We start from the raw sequence: 15055 nt of genomic DNA on the forward strand, positions 1-15055 counted from the left end.
ACTGAGAATTTGGAGGTGTTCTTTTAAATGCATTATTTAAAAAGAAAGGTAACACATTAAGGGCTTTGCTGCATCTTTTGATTGGCTTTCCTCTAGGAAGTAGTGACCGAGGTTTCCACTCTCCTCCAAGAGGAAGAGACAGAATTTTTGGCAAATAGGTCAATGCTGGGAACAGATGCCTGCCTGTCTGAGTGTTGGGAAAGAAAGGCAGTTGGAGGGATGTATGGGTGCCTGGGAGGGCGTGGGTGGTGCCCAGGAGGCTATGGGAGTCAGAATTACACTTGCGCAAGAGAAGATCCTTATGGGACAAGTAAAATCAGCATAGTTTCTTGGGCGAGGCAAAGGTGTCCTGATGAGGATGCTGGGGGTCAAATATGTGGCTGGGTTCTGCCCCAATCGGGAATGAGACAGTCAGTACTGAAGTGGAACAGGGGGTAGCAGCTCCACCCACCTTCACAGCCTCTGGGGAAAAGAAAGCTTTCCTTGCGGCCCAACTCCAGGGGCCTAAATATTGAGCACCAACACAAGACAGGTCCTTGAGCTTCTTGGAGCGAGTGGGGGAAGCAGATAATTTCAGATGCAAAGTTCCTTGAATAAACAGAAGGCAAGATAGAGAGCCAGTAGGGGAGAAACGGCCTGGTGTGGTCAAGGCAGGCATCCATGAGACCTGAACGAAGAGGGGGCATTCCAGACAAAGGGAACAGTGATCACAGAGGCCCCCGAGTCAGGAACCAGCTAGGGGTCTTAGAGAAGAGCTGCCTCGTAAAGCCGAGCAACAATAACCAGGGAACGGTGGGCATGGGCCCTGATAGACAAGGCAGGTCTTGGCTTTTTAAGCCGTAGAATTGGATTTTAGGAGGGATAGGCCCGCCGACAAAGCCAACAAAGTTTTAAGCCGAAGATCGCTATCTTATTTATGCTTTAAAAAGGACCTCTCTGGCCTTTCTGCGAAGCTCAATCCTTAGCTTTCTCTTGTTAGCGTTTTGATTAACGAATGAGGGCACGAACAGCCAGCTGACCCACCGCGCGTGCAGTCGAGCGTCGGTTCATCGCCTTGGGAGGGATCACTGGAGGCCCCGCCCCCTGGCCGTGAGCACGCCTCGGCCCCGCCCCCGAGGTCCTACGGGCGTGGCCTCTGCCCCGGGTCCCGCCCCCCAGCGCTACGGAACAGCGCGGTCGCGGCGGTAGGTCGCGAAGCCTGGGACTGTGTCTGTCGCCCATGGCCGCCGCGCTGCTCACCCGGGCCTCGGGCCCTGTCCGCAGAGGTGAGTGCTTTGGGGATCCGCACGGCGGAGCTGCGGCCCGCGCCTAGCCCAGCGGGCGGAGGTCCTGGCGGCCGGCTCTGTCCGAGCCGCTGGCAGGCGGAGCCCCCCTCTGGGAGCGCTCACGGCCTTTGCCCCAGTTCTGCTGCTCCTCGCGCCGACCCAGGCCGGCCCTTCAGGCGTCGCTGGTTCCTGCGCAGACCCCTACCCCCCGATTGACCCCAGCCGCCAGCCCAGTTCCCAGGGCTGCATCCATATCTCCCTCCCTCCATTTCACCCCCACTAGAGGTTCAGGGTGCGCCCTTCTTCCGGAGCCAGGCCTGGGATTGAACCAGACCCGCATCTGTGACCTTGGGCAAGACAGCCCCTCCTCAGCCTCAGTTGGCCCATGTGTAAAATGTCCACAGAGAAAATCAGAGTTGTTGGGAGGATTAAATCACAGGGTATGTAAAGCACTTCGTGCCTGGCGTGTAACAGGTGCTCCACAAATGCTCGTTCTTGCTAGTTAATACAGTACCTTTCCCATCTTACCTGTCTCCAGCTGTAGCAGCCGTGACACATATAGCCACAGCTTCCTTTGCCTGGCCTGAATTACAAGGGGAACGCTACTGAGAACTGTGTTAAGCCCTAGTTAGTCTTTCTTTCGCACTCCCAGGAGCGGAATACTATTCTCCTCCACTTGTTATAGAAACGGAGGCTCAGTGACGTTTAAAACCCTTGCCTAAGGTCACAGAGCTGAGATCTTATTACTGTTGGTATTATACTGAGGACTGAAGGATGTAGTGTATGGAAATGCCTAGTGAGTATACTAAGCATTCAGTTAGTATGGGGTTTTCAGTGGCAGCCATCATGGACATTTTGGGCTGACAGTTCTTTGTTGTGGGGGCTGTCCTCTGCCTTGTAGGATGTTCAGCAGGGATCCCGGACCCCTATCCACTGGGTACCAATAGCATTCCCCTGCTCTAGTTGTGACAACTAAAATTGGCTCCAGACATTGCCAGATGTCCCTTGGAGGGCAAAATCCTCCCCGGTGAGTTAGTGGGTCACTAGGATTCTTGGAGACCTCCTGCCTCTTCCTTCCACTCACTTCTGCCCTTGCCGGCAGCTCTCCATCCTAGGGCCTGGCGGCAGTTACACACCATCTACCAGTCTGTGGAACTGCCCGAGACACACCAGATGTTGCTCCAGACATGCCGGGACTTTGCCGAGAAGGAGTTGTTTCCCATTGCAGCCCAGGTGGATAAGGAACATCTCTTCCCAGCGGCTCAGGTGAGAGTGAAACCTCAGCAGCCCACGATGGTGGTCTGCCCCCTCTGCTCCTGGATGAATGGTGGCAGTGACAGTCAGCGGCACTCAGACTCTGGTAGAGGAACCCCAAAGCAGGGCCTGGAACCCAGAAAATGCTCTGGAAGTTTCCCTTGTCCAGCCTGTGGCCAGTAGCCAGGACTTAACTTCTGGGACAACAGTAATATGTGGTGGATGGTCAGTTGCTTACTGTGCCAGCCGCTGTGCTCATTCTAAATAGTGCCTTTAGGGTGCTTGGCATGCACTAGGCACTGTGCTTGAGATGGGTTATCTCATCTGTTCCTCACAATGGTCCTGTGAGGTGAAGGTACTGTTCTTATTTATTTATTTTTTCGAGACGGAGTTTCACTCTTGTGGCTCAGGCTGGAGTGCAATGTGCGACCTCGCCTCACTGCAGCCTCCGCCTCCCGAATTCAAGTGATTCTCCTGCCTCAGCCTCCCAAGTAGCTGGGATTATAGGCGTGCACTGCTATGCCCCGCTAATTTTGTATTTTTAGTAAAGACGGGGTTTCACCATGTTGGCCAGGCTGGTCTCAAACTCCTGAATTCAGGTGATCTGCCCACCTCGGTCTCCCAAAGTGCTGGGATTACAGGTGTGAGACACCACACCCTGCCAAAGGTAGTATTATTATATACCCCATGGACTCAGACTTGTGAACAAGTTAAATAACATACCCAAGGTCATGGCGCTCATCAGCGGCAGCCTGCTCGACTTATTTTCTTTTTTATTTACTTACTTTTTTTTGAAATGGACTCTCGCTCTGTTGCCCAGGCTGGAGGGCAGTGGCGCAATATCAGCTCACTGCACCCTCTGCCTTATGGGTTCAAGCGATTCTCCTGCCTCAGCCCCCAGTAGCTGGAATTACAGGCGGGCACCACCACGCCCAGCTAGTTTTTGTACTTTTAGTAGAGATGGGGTTTCTCCATGTTGGCCAGGCTGGTCTCGAACTCCTGACCTTAGGCGATCTACCCGCCTTGGCTTCCCAAAGTGCTGGGATTACAGGCGTGAGCCACCGTGCCCGGCCTGCTTGAACTGTTTTCTGCCCTGAGTTTCCCATCAGCGCGCTCCCTCCCGTGCCACTGTGTTCTTCCATTTGCATTCAGTCTGTCTGCAGCTACACGCTGAAGATGTTACTGCCGTACACGCTGACCTGAAGATGCCCAGCACCTGGTGTAACCACTCAGTAGTAGATTGTTGTTTAATTAATGATTTGTGAAAAGTCAAACCTCTCCGGCCTCTTCTCCTTGCCTGTTTTTTTTTTTAATTTTAATTTTAATTTATTTTTTATTTAAAAAAATTTTTTGAGACAGTCTTGCTCTGTCGCCAGGCTGGAGTGCAGGGGCGTGATCTCGGCTCGCTGCAGCCTCCGCCTCCTGAGTTCAAGCAATTCTTTCCTGCCTCAGCCTCCCGAGTAGCGGGGATTACAGGCGCCCGCCACCACACCTGGCTAATTTTATGTATTTTAGTAGAGACGGGGTTTCACTGTGTTGCCCAGGCTGGTCTCAAACTCCTGAGCTCAGGCAATCCACCCGCCTCGGCCTCCGAAAGTGCTGGGATTACAGGCGTGAGCCACCACACCCGGCCTTAAAAATGAGTTTTAAAAGGGACTTAAAACATTGTTTTTATATGAGGGACCCACTAACCGTTTCCCAGATATGAAGGCAGCAGGTGCTGCAGGCTTGCCTTGTCTGTCACTGCTGGGAAAGGGGTCTTACGGTTTCTTACAGTTTCTCCGCCTTATCAGTGCTGTTGCCTCTTCTCAGGGTGCAGGTCCGGGTTGCTGGGTCACAGACACTAGGAACCAAGAGTGACCATTGCAGGGGGCTCTAGGAGGCCACCCCTTAAGATAGCTCTGAAGGTCAGGCCTCTCTCTGTAGAAAATACTAAAATATTGGGGCCGGGGCAGGGGCCTGGCTGCTGTTAGTTAATTACCATCAATTTACATAGGTCAGAAACAATGGACAAACCCGAACCCATTTTTTTTCCCTTGGCTGCTTTTCTTTTTCTTTTTCTTTTTCTTTTTTTTTGAGATGGAGTCTCACTCTGTCCCACAGACTGGAGTGCAGTGGTGCGATCTTGGCTCACTGCAGCCTCTGTCTCCCAGGTTCAAGCGATTCTCCTGCCTCAGCCTCCCAGGTAGCTGGGACTACAGGTGGCCGCCACCACGCCCGGCTAATTTTTGTATTTGTAGTAGAGACGGGGTTTCACCATGTTGGCCAGGCTGGTCTTGAACTCCTGACCTCAGGTCACCTGTCTGCCGCAGCCTCCCAAAGTGCTGGGATTACAGGCGTGAGCCACCGCTTAATTATATTTTGGGTTTCTCCTTTTTGACTGTCTTGTCTCTTCCCTCTCTTGCCACCCCTTTTTCCTTCCCTTGGTGCTGGTCTCCCTGTCTCTTTTTCAGGAGGCCCTTTAACGAGTACACATTACCATGGTTATTGCTTTTGTCCCCATTTTTTTTCTAGAATGTTCCTGTGGCTGGCCACAGTATGTTGCCTGAAATCTAGAGATAAATTTCAGAGTGAGAAAGCCTGGGAAACGGCCCCTGTCACCACTGATAAAATGGGGTGAGGTGACTGTGTCCAGGCTCTGGGATGGGACGGAGAAGGCTGTGCTCTTATGCGCTGCCCCAGAGCGGCTCTCCTCTCTTTTGAAATTTGATGTCTCAACACCGGAGTGGGAGTGAGTGGAACTGCCATGTCTTTCACAGCCAGAGGTAGATGCTTTATTTTTTAAATATTTTTTTTTGTGTGTGATGGAGTCTCACTCTGTCCCCAGGCTGGAGTACAGTGGTGCGATCTTGGCTCACTGCAGCCTTTGCCTCCTGGATTCAAGCAATTTTCCTGCCTCAGCCTCCCAAGTAGCTGGAACTACAGGTGGCACCACCACACCCGGCTAACTTTTGTATTTTTAGTAGAGATGGGGTTTCACCATGTTGGCCAGGCTGGTCTCGAACTCTTGACTTCGTTATCCACCCGCCTGGGCCTCCCAAAGTTCTGGGATTACAGGCATGAGCCACTGCGCCCAGCCGGTAGATGCTGTAAAAGAAAATGCTGATGGTGAGAAAGGAGGGAGGACAGGAGCTGGGGGATAATTGAGGGCGATGGTATACCCTAGTGAGGTCCTTTGGGTGTGGGAATTGTGAATTCCTACAACTCTTGATTCTAGCTCATTGAGAGTGTTGCATTAGCCAGAGGGAGGCGGCACTGTGTAGAGAGGAGGAGGCTGGGGTTCTGTCTTGCTTCCTGGTGGCCTAGACCTGGCCACTGACGCCACGTACCCTTTCTGTGTGAATTCCCTTATCTGTAAGAGGAATATGGGGTCATCCTTATTCTGCTACCTGTCAGGACGTGTGACTAAGCATTTTAGGTGAGTATGAGGAACTGAACACACCTAGGAGAGTTTCATCCTTTTACTCTGTTTCTGGGAATTTGGGTTCCCACTGTGTTTCTGGGGATGAGATGGAGTTATGGAGCGATTGGCTCATGCGCCATTTATTCCAAGATTTTATACCAACAAGTTCCGGGGTGAAAAGGAGGGTGTGTCTCCGTGGCCGGGGAGATCTGAAGGTGCTTGGAGGGTGAGGCGGCTTGAGCTAGTTTAGCCTCATTCTGCTTTGCTGGTAAGCTAGAGAAAAAGGCTTTCGGTGAGGTTCACGCCTAGGCCTGACCGTGAGTCTTGGACACCTGCATGTTTATTTTTGTTTTGTTTTTGTTTTTTTGAGACAGGGCCTCACTGTTGCCCAGGCTGGAGTGCAGTGACACAAACACGGCTCACTGCAGCCTCGACCTCCCGGGCTCGGGGCTCAAGCGATCCTCACGCCTCACCTCCTGCAGTAGCTGGGACCACAGGTGTGCACCACCATGCCTGGCTCTTTTATTTTTATTTTTATTAATTTTTTGTGGAGATGGAGGTCTCGCCATATTGATGAAGCTGGTCTCAAACGCCCTGACTCAGGTGATCCTCCTACCTCCATCTCCCAAAGTGCTGGGATTACACCCTCTTTTTAAAATTTTTTTAATTAAAAAATTTTCTTTTAGAAGCAGGGGTATCATCATGTTGGCCAGGCTGGATTTGAACGCCTGGGCTCAAGTGATTCTCCTGCCTCATCCTCCTCCTGAGTGGCTGGAGACCTGTGTATTTCTGGCACTTGGTAGAGTATTGTCCAGCAGCAGAGGCGTTCCTTAATAAAATAGTTTTTTTTTTTTTTTTTGAGACGGAATCTCACTCTGTTGCCCAGGCTGGAGTACAGTGGCACGATCTCGGCTCGCTGCAACCTCTGCCTCCTGGGTTCAAACAATTCTCCTGCCTCAGCCTCCCGAGCAGCTGGGATTACAGGTGCCCACCACCACGCCTGGCTAATTTTTGTATTTTTAGTAGAAATGGGGTTTTACCATGTTGGCCAGGCTGGTCTCGAACTCGTGACCTCGTGATCTGCCTGCCTTGGCCTCCCAAAGTGCTGGGATTACAGGTGTGAACCACTGCACTCAGCCTTTTTTTTTTTTTTTTTTTTTTTTGAGACAGAGTCTCCCTCTGTCGCCCAGGCTGGAGTGCAGTGGTGCAATCTCAGCTCACTGCAACGTCCGCCTCCCAGGTTCAAGTGATTCCTCTGCCTCAGCCTCCCGAGTAGCTGGGCTTATAGGCATCCACCACCACGCCCAGCTTATTTTTTGTATTTTTAGTAGAGACGGGGTTTTACCATGTTGGCCAGGCTGGTCTCAAACTCCTGACCTCAGGTGATCCACCCGCCTCAGCTACCAAAGTGCTGGGAATACAAGCGTGAGCCACTGCACCTGTCAAAGTACTCTGAAGTGTGGGCTAGAAAAGTGTTCTGTTCAGAGGCCACGTTTGTGCTGCCGCAGGTCGGTATCTCCAGGTCCTCTTCCTAGTGAAAAGCACTCTCTCCCTTGGACTTCCCCTTCCCTAGTTGGTTCCTGCCTGCTGAAATGGTGCCTGCTGAAATGGTGCCTATTCTGAGCAGGACCCCCCTCCTCAGGTGTGTGGTGGCCACAGAACGATCTTCTTTTTAGTAATTCTCAAAATGACACCTCCCTGGTAGCTCTGAGTTCCCATTTGTCACTGTGGATGACTTTCGTATTGCTGCTGTAACAAATGACCACAAACCCTGTGGCTTAAAGCAATACAGATATATTCTCTGACAGTTCAAGACCAGCCTGGGCAACATAGCAAGACCCCATCTCTACCAAAAAAAAAAAAAAATGGAAAAAACAAAACAAAACCATGGCAGCCACTTGATAAATGCCGTTCACCAGTTACTCAACCCCAGTCAGGAATCCAGTATGGGTCCCACAGGGCTAAATGAAGGCATCGGCAGGACTGAGTTCCCTCTGGAGGCTCTGGGGAAATCCGTTCCTGTCTTTTCCAGTTCTAGAGGCCGCCTGCATTCCTTCCCGCCAGAGTTCCTGCGTCTGCTTCTGTCGCCACCTCTCCTTCTCTGAGTCTTTGTCTGTCTTTGCCTTACGAAGACCCTGTGATGACACTGGGTGACTCTGATCATCCAGAATAACCCTCACATCTCCAGATGCTTCACTTACGTGTGCAAAGTCCCTATTGCCACGGAAGGGAACATACTCACGGGGCCTGGGATTAGGATGGGGACATCTTGGGGAGTTGCTGTCATGCTGCCTTCCACACACTGGCCATCTCCTTCCCAGCTTCTCTGCCCTCTAACTGCAGCGCAGCATCTGCCTGGGGGCCACAGAGCTTGGTGTGCACTTGCGGGGGTCATAGCTCAAGCCTCTCAGCACACACGTTTATACCCCACGTGTAGTACGCGTGGGAGACTCAGAGAAGAGGACGCTCCGGCCCACGCTTAGAGTCTTACGAGTGATTTCCCATGGGAACAGTTCAAGGAAGAATCAAATCAGCAATTTCACAGAGGGACACACAGATTGTCACAGAAGTGCTGCAGGCTCCTAGGTGCCCCCTCTTTTCCACACGTTATTGTCAAAGTAAGAACTAGGCTTGGTGTGGTGCTCGTGCCTCTAATCAGCATGGGGGAGGCTGAGGCAGGAGGATCACTTGAGCCAGGAGTTCGACACCAGCTTGGGCAACATAGTGAGACCCTGTGTCTAAAAAGAAACAATAGTTTTTTTTTTTTTTTTTTTTGGAGACAGAGTTTCACTCTGTCTCCCAGGCTGGAGTGCAGTGGCACGATCTCGGCTCACTGCAACCTCTTCCTTCCAGGTTCAAGCAATTCTCCTGCCTCAGCTTCCTGAGTAGCTGGGATTACAGGCACCCGCCACCACGCCCAGCTAGTTTTTATATTTTTGGTAGAGACATGGTTTCACCATGTTAGCCAGGCTGGTCTCGAACTCCTGGCTTCAAATGATCCGCCCATCTCGGCCCATCTTGGCCTTCTAGAGTGCTGGGATTCTTTAGGAGGCTGAGGTGGGCGAATCACCTGAGGTCAGGAATTTGAGACCAGCCTGGCCAACGTGGTGAAACCCGGTCTCTACCAAAAATATAAAAACTAGCCGGGCGTGGTGGCAGGCGCCTGTAATATCAGCTACTTGGAAGGCTAAGACAGGAGAATCGCTTGAACCGGGAGGCAGAGGTTGCAGTGAGTCGAGATCGTACTACTGCACTCCAGCCTGGGCAACAGAGCAAGACTCTGTCACAAAAATAAAATAAAATAAAATAAAATAAAATAAAATAAAATAAAATAAAATAAAATAACATGGTTGCAGGAATGAGATTGTATAAAAGGGCTTGTGAAAAGCAACAATTCCCTTCCCTGTCCCCATCCCTGTCCCTGTCCCTGTCCCCGTCCCTGTCCCTGTCCCTGTCTCTGTCCCTGTCCCCGTCCCTGTCCCTGTCCCCGTCCCTGTCCCTGTCCCTGCTCTCCCAGAGGTAAGTGGTTTCACTTGTTCCTTTTTGAAGTTACGTAGATTCTGTGGTCCACATTTCCCATGTTACTCACCTGAGAGTAATAATACTATTATTTTGTTTTTGGTAGAGACGGGGTCTTGCTATGTTGCCCAGACTGGTCTCGAACTCCTGGCCTCAAGCAATCCCCTCACCTTGGCCTCCCAAAGTGCTGGGATTACAGGTGTGATCGCTGCTCCTGGCCCACTCTTAATATGATTATTACTCAGAATTCAGAGTCCCAAGCTCTTATCCTTCATTCATTCTCTCACTGGCCTTGGGCATGTAGCAGTGAGCAAGGGCACACACAGTCTCTGCCCTCGTGGTGAAGGCAAAAGACCTTAATCCAGAGAAGCACGTTCATCCCTGAGAAATTCCAGCCGCAGAGGTGCTGCAGGAGAGGAACTGAAGGATTTGACTCAGCGAGGCTGGGGATGGCAGCCCAAAGCAGCGAGGCCTGAGCTGTGATCAGAAGGAGAGGAGGGGCGATAACCAGCTGATGGATAGGAGGCGGCATGTGCAGAGGCCCTGTGGTGGGGCGGGTGTGTGTGTGTGTGGATGTGCACAGGGGGCTGGACGAAGGTCAGCGTGGCTCACGCTGTCCTGCTCCCTACCTCTGAGTTCCCTGAAAGCATCCTGTGCCTTCTGCCTGCTCGCTGCCGTGGCTGTGGACGGAGCGGGGAGCGGGTGTGGAGGCGGGGGCAGGACAGCTTGAATGAGAAGTGCCGTCGTACAGACCTCAGTGGGACTGGGTCTTCAGCATCTGGACTTGGGGATCCCTTGTGGGTGGCTGGGGTCACATGGCCTGAGTTTCTGCAGGCACTGCCTCGGGGGCAGGAGGGTTTGGGCTTGGGGAGGGTGGGCTCGCCCCCAGCAGCTGCCCATGGCATGCCATCCTTCCCTGTGCCCAGGTGAAGAAGATGGGCGGGCTCGGGCTTCTGGCTATGGACGTGCCCGAGGAGCTTGGCGGTGCCGGCCTCGATTACCTGGCCTACGCCATCGCCATGGAGGAGATCAGCCGCGGCTGCGCCTCCACTGGAGTCATCATGAGTGTCAACAATGTGAGCCCCCTCCCAGGCCCCTGGGACACACGGGTGGAGGGAGGCTCCTGTGAGCAGGCAGGCTCTGGCCTTGGCTCCCAGCCCCGATCTCTCTGGAGACGTCACAGGCCTTGGTCCTACTGGGTAGGCCCTGGAGAGAACAGGCCCTGAGGTGCAGCCCGCAGGTGGGCAGGATGCGTCTGGGCCTGGGGCCTCCGACCGCTCCCCACTGTCCCCCTAGTCTCTCTACCTGGGGCCCATCTTGAAGTTTGGCTCCAAGGAGCAGAAGCAGAAGTGGGTCACGCCTTTCACCAGTGGTGACAAAATTGGCTGCTTTGCCCTCAGCGAACCAGGTACCTGCCCTGTCCCCTCACCTGTTCTTAGGGTGACCGGCCCAGAGGGGGAAGAGAGGAAGGTGCTGGGCCAACTGCTCACTGCTTCGGAGGCCAGAGGGGAGGCTCCCCGTGTGGTTGGTGGGGTGAGCGCTCTTGCCACCCCGGCGCTGGGAGGAAGATTGCCTTCGGGGGCCCCTGGTTTAAGACGCCCAGCTCCTGCACACTCCCTTTGCCCTCTGGGCCAGTCACTGAGCGCTTTGGGACCCTCATCTTTGGAGCCTGAGTCATAGGGTTTCGTGTCCACCAGCAGGGGGTGTGGAGGGAGTGAGGCTGGTGCCCTTAGGTTGTGTGGGGTGGGGCCTGCGCTGAGCCCTGGGTCTGTGTGGGCAGGGAACGGCAGCGATGCAGGAGCAGCGTCCACCACCGCCCGGGCTGAGGGCGACTCATGGGTCCTGAATGGCACCAAAGCCTGGATCACCAATGCCTGGGAGGCCTCGGCTGCTGTGGTCTTTGCCAGCACGGACAGAGCCCTGCAAAACAAGGTGGGCACCCCAGAGAGGGGTTCAGCCAGATCCTGGGCTGCTGTCATTTCACTTTCTAGAGCCTTCTCTCCTTGGCCCGACTGGACCTATTTTTGCTCTGGGTCAAGTGGGCTGTCCCTGTCCCTCCCCGGCTGCCACTGAAGTCTGCACCTTCCCCAGAAGCCGGCAGAGGGTGTCGGGGCCTGAGCTTCTGAGGGAGGTGGGGAGGGGACCAGGTTGGTGTTGGGTGTGCTGGTGTGAGCGTGTGGCTGAGGGGCAGCTCTGAGAAAGCCGCCCGCCTCTCCTTTCAGGGCATCAGTGCCTTCCTGGTCCCCATGCCAACGCCTGGGCTCACGCTGGGGAAGAAAGAAGACAAGCTGGGCATCCGGGGCTCATCCACGGCCAACCTCATCTTTGAGGACTGTCGCATCCCCAAGGACAGCATCCTGGGGGAGCCGGGGATGGGCTTCAAGATAGCCATGGTGAGCCCAGCAGTGGGGGTGGCACCTTGAGGCCAGGCCTGTGCCCCGGCTGGCGGGCCACTGACCAGGGCGGTCCCCACAGCAAACCCTGGACATGGGCCGCATCGGCATCGCCTCCCAGGCCCTGGGCATTGCCCAGACCGCCCTCGATTGTGCTGTGAACTACGCTGAGAATCGCATGGCCTTCGGGGTGCCCCTCACCAAGCTCCAGGTCATTCAGGTAATGGTGGCAGCTTTAGGAGCTGGGCCGAGAGGCTGGACAGTGGGTGGAGAGTGTGGCCTCCTACTGTTCTCCATCCTCCTCCCCCTCCCTCCTGTCCCTGGAGGGGCAGCTGCTGACCTGTGGTGCGGGGTGGGGCTGTTGCAGTTCAAGTTGGCAGACATGGCCCTGGCCCTGGAGAGTGCCCGGCTGCTGACCTGGCGCGCTGCCATGCTGAAGGATAACAAGAAGCCTTTCATCAAGGTGCCCACAGGGGTCCCCAAGCCATGTCCCAGAATCTGGTGGACCCAGGGACGGGGAGAGGTTGGGGCGGGTCTCTGCCCCTTGGCCCCGTGGGTCAGAGGTGTGGGCCTGGGGTTTACTGCCCCATGGGGAGGCTCCACAGGCCTCCCCTGCTGAGGGTCTGTGAGCAGGGGGTCCGGGGGGGTCCCCTCAAGGGAAGGCTCTGACTGTACCCCCATGTTTAGGAGGCAGCCATGGCCAAGCTGGCCGCCTCAGAGGCCGCGACCGCCATCAGCCACCAGGTGAGCGTCCACGGTGAGCCCTGAGGGGGCCAGCTGCCCCTTCTCCAGCTTTCCCCATGCCGGGGTCTTCTCCCTCCTCAGCCCCTGTTCTCATCTCAGGCCATCCAGATCCTGGGCGGCATGGGCTATGTGACAGAGATGCCAGCAGAGCGGCACTACCGCGACGCCCGCATCACTGAGATCTACGAGGGCACCAGCGAAATCCAGCGGCTGGTGATCGCTGGGCACCTGCTCAGGAGCTACCGGAGCTGAGCCCACGGCGGGCTGCCCCAGGACTGCGGGAAGGCACGGGAGCTGGGGGCCTCCACCCCGACCTAGAGACTGGGAGGCCCGGCGGGGGCTCCCTGGGGCCCCCGGATGGGCTCAGTGCTGCCACCCAGATCAGATCACTTGGGAATGAGGCCCTCCGACCATTGGCGGCTCCGCCTCTGGGCCTTTCTGCCTCCTCACCACTGTGCCTCAAGTTCCTCATCTGAGTGGCCCTGGCCTCCTGGGGGTGGGGTTGTGGGGGGGCCTGAGTGACACTCAGGGACACCTCAGTTGTGCTCCCGGGGGCCCTGGTGACCCGGCATGAAGGCCCAGTGGGACAGGCCCTTGGTGGGGTCTGTCTTTTCCTTGAGGTCAGAGGTCAGGAGCAGGGCTGGGGTCAGAATGACGAGGCCTGGGGTCCTGGTGTTGGGCAGGCAGTGGGGCTGGGCCATGGAGCTGGCCCAGAGGCCCCTCAGCCCTTCATAAAGTCTGATGAAGGCAGGGGTGGTGATTCACGCTGTGTGACTGACTGTGGGTAATAAACACACCTGTCCCCCAGTCTGTGTCCTCGCCCTCTCCTGGGTGCTTGGGGGAGGGATGGTGGTCTCTGCACAGAGCTCCGCTCTCTGACAGTCTCACCCTGTGAGTGTTGGGGGTCTTCTGAGTTACAGCAGAGGCCAGGTTGGCCAAGGAGGCAGTTCAGGAATAGGAACTGGGTCCTGCAGGCCTCAGGGAGTGACCCCTGGGCAGGGAGGGTGGGCCAGGCAGGGCCAGTGGGCTAGAAGGGGTTCTCTAGGCAGGACCAGCCTCCAGGCAGGAGGAAGGAATGCCCCAGATTGCCAGAGTCGGGGAGCAAAGCTGTGGAGGCCCCGAGCCCCAGGTGGGAGAACACAGAACCTTGAGAAGCAGCCATTGTGCTCACTAGCACGCTCGGGGGCGGCCCTGGCCAGCCATTGCGGGGGCTTGCTCTGGTCCTGGTGCCTGCAGGGCTGGCTCTGGGCAAAGGTGCCTGAAGCCAAGGTCAAGGCTTTTAACCCTTTGGGCCAGTGTCGATCTCAGCAGCTGGAAGAGAAAACAGTGAGCAAAGAAAGATTTCGAATGAGGTGGGGACAGCCCTCCGCTGGGCAGGCAGGGCAGAGTCAAACTGGCATTGCTGGGAGGTCTCTGGAGGGAAGCGGTGGGGAGACAGGTGACTTTAGGAGCTGTCATCAAAGGGGCGCCCAGGAACCCTGAGCCCCTGCTGCGGGTGGATTTTTTTTTTTTTTTTTTTTTTTTTTTTTGAGGCAGAATCTCACTCTGTCACCCAGGCAGGAGTGCAGTGGCACAACCACAGCTCATCAAAACCTCAACCTCCCAGGCTCAAGTGATCCTCCCGTCTCAGCCTCCCAGGTAACTGGGACTACAGGTGCACACTACCATGGCCAGCTAATTTTTAAATTTTTTGTAGAGATGGGGTCTTGCTTTGTTGCCCAGGCTGGTCTTGGACTCCTGGGCTCAAGTGATCCTCCCACCTCGGCCTCCCAAGTGGGATTTCTGTGCCAGGCGCTTGTGCCCCACAGCCGAAGGATGCAGCCTGGAGCTGCTGCTCTGCAGGGCGGCTCTGCCCTTGACCCTGCCCTGACCTGGGCCTGGTCCAGTGCCCCAGGGAATAGGAGCGCACTTCCTTGAGCGAATTTAGGTCCTGATTTACTCCACGGGCAAGGTGTGCGCAGGGCCCACGGGTAGTGTGTTCCCTGCTAACGAGGCACACCTGTGGCTCCTGGGAAGCGCGTCCTGCCGGGCTCCCGAGGTCAGCGGCGTCCTGCGCAGCCCGCAGAAGTTTGGGTCCCTGGGCTTTCCTCCTGGCTCCAGGTAAGCACCGCAGGGTCTTGCCTCCTGGCTCACACTCTCTCAGGGTCTCCTGATCTGCTCCTGTCCCTGCCCTGGGCTCAGGTGCAAGCCAAAGGTACCAGAGCAGAGGGGGACCCAGGACGCTTCCAGAAGCAGCGCGTTTGAGCCCTTCTACTTGGGGGCAGATGAAGGCCTGTGATTCCCTGTCCCCATGAGCCCGGGGACAGTGGGGAGGGGGTGTTTGGAGGTGCTGTGCCCCTGCCCAGCGAGGCAGCACTGCTCCTGGCCCAGATGCAGTGCGGGGTTGAGGTTGTCTTTAGGCCCTTCCTCTAGGTGATGGGGGAGAGGAACCCAAACCGCATTCATCCCAGGCTGGGGACCTGGCTGTCTTGGCTGGA

General features: G+C 55.5%; 1 protein-coding gene across 2 annotated transcripts; it reads left to right on the plus strand.

Annotated features, from left to right (window-relative positions):
* The first annotated feature begins 1068 nt into the window (after positions 1–1068).
* On the plus strand, positions 1069–13385 carry ACADS (acyl-CoA dehydrogenase short chain). Of its 2 annotated transcripts, none has more exons than XM_003280289.1 (10): positions 1069–1265; positions 2368–2531; positions 10368–10517; positions 10738–10849; positions 11222–11373; positions 11664–11834; positions 11917–12054; positions 12202–12297; positions 12522–12578; positions 12678–13385. In XM_003280289.1, the coding sequence occupies exons 1-10, from the start codon at positions 1220–1222 to the stop codon at positions 12828–12830; spliced, it is 1239 nt and encodes a 412-aa protein (XP_003280337.1). In that variant the 5' UTR covers positions 1069–1219; the 3' UTR covers positions 12831–13385. The 2 variants fall into 2 exon arrangements, with proteins under 2 accessions (XP_003280337.1, XP_030677368.1); XM_030821508.1 differs by having other exon boundaries at positions 12687–13385.
* The last annotated feature ends 1670 nt before the right edge of the window (positions 13386–15055 follow it).

Source organism: Nomascus leucogenys, chromosome 10 (assembly GCF_006542625.1).
Source record: "Nomascus leucogenys isolate Asia chromosome 10, Asia_NLE_v1, whole genome shotgun sequence".
Taxonomy (NCBI): Eukaryota; Metazoa; Chordata; class Mammalia; order Primates; family Hylobatidae; genus Nomascus; species Nomascus leucogenys.

Coding starts and splice junctions, on each gene's coding strand:
- ACADS (XM_003280289.1), top strand. CDS start 1,220: ATGGCCGCCGCGCTGCTCACCCGGGCCTCGGGCCCTGTCCGCAGAG. Junction 1,266..2,367: donor CTCGGGCCCTGTCCGCAGAG/GTGAGTGCTTTG, acceptor CCTTGCCGGCAG/CTCTCCATCCTAGGGCCTGG. Junction 11,835..11,916: donor TGGGCTTCAAGATAGCCATG/GTGAGCCCAGCA, acceptor CGGTCCCCACAG/CAAACCCTGGACATGGGCCG.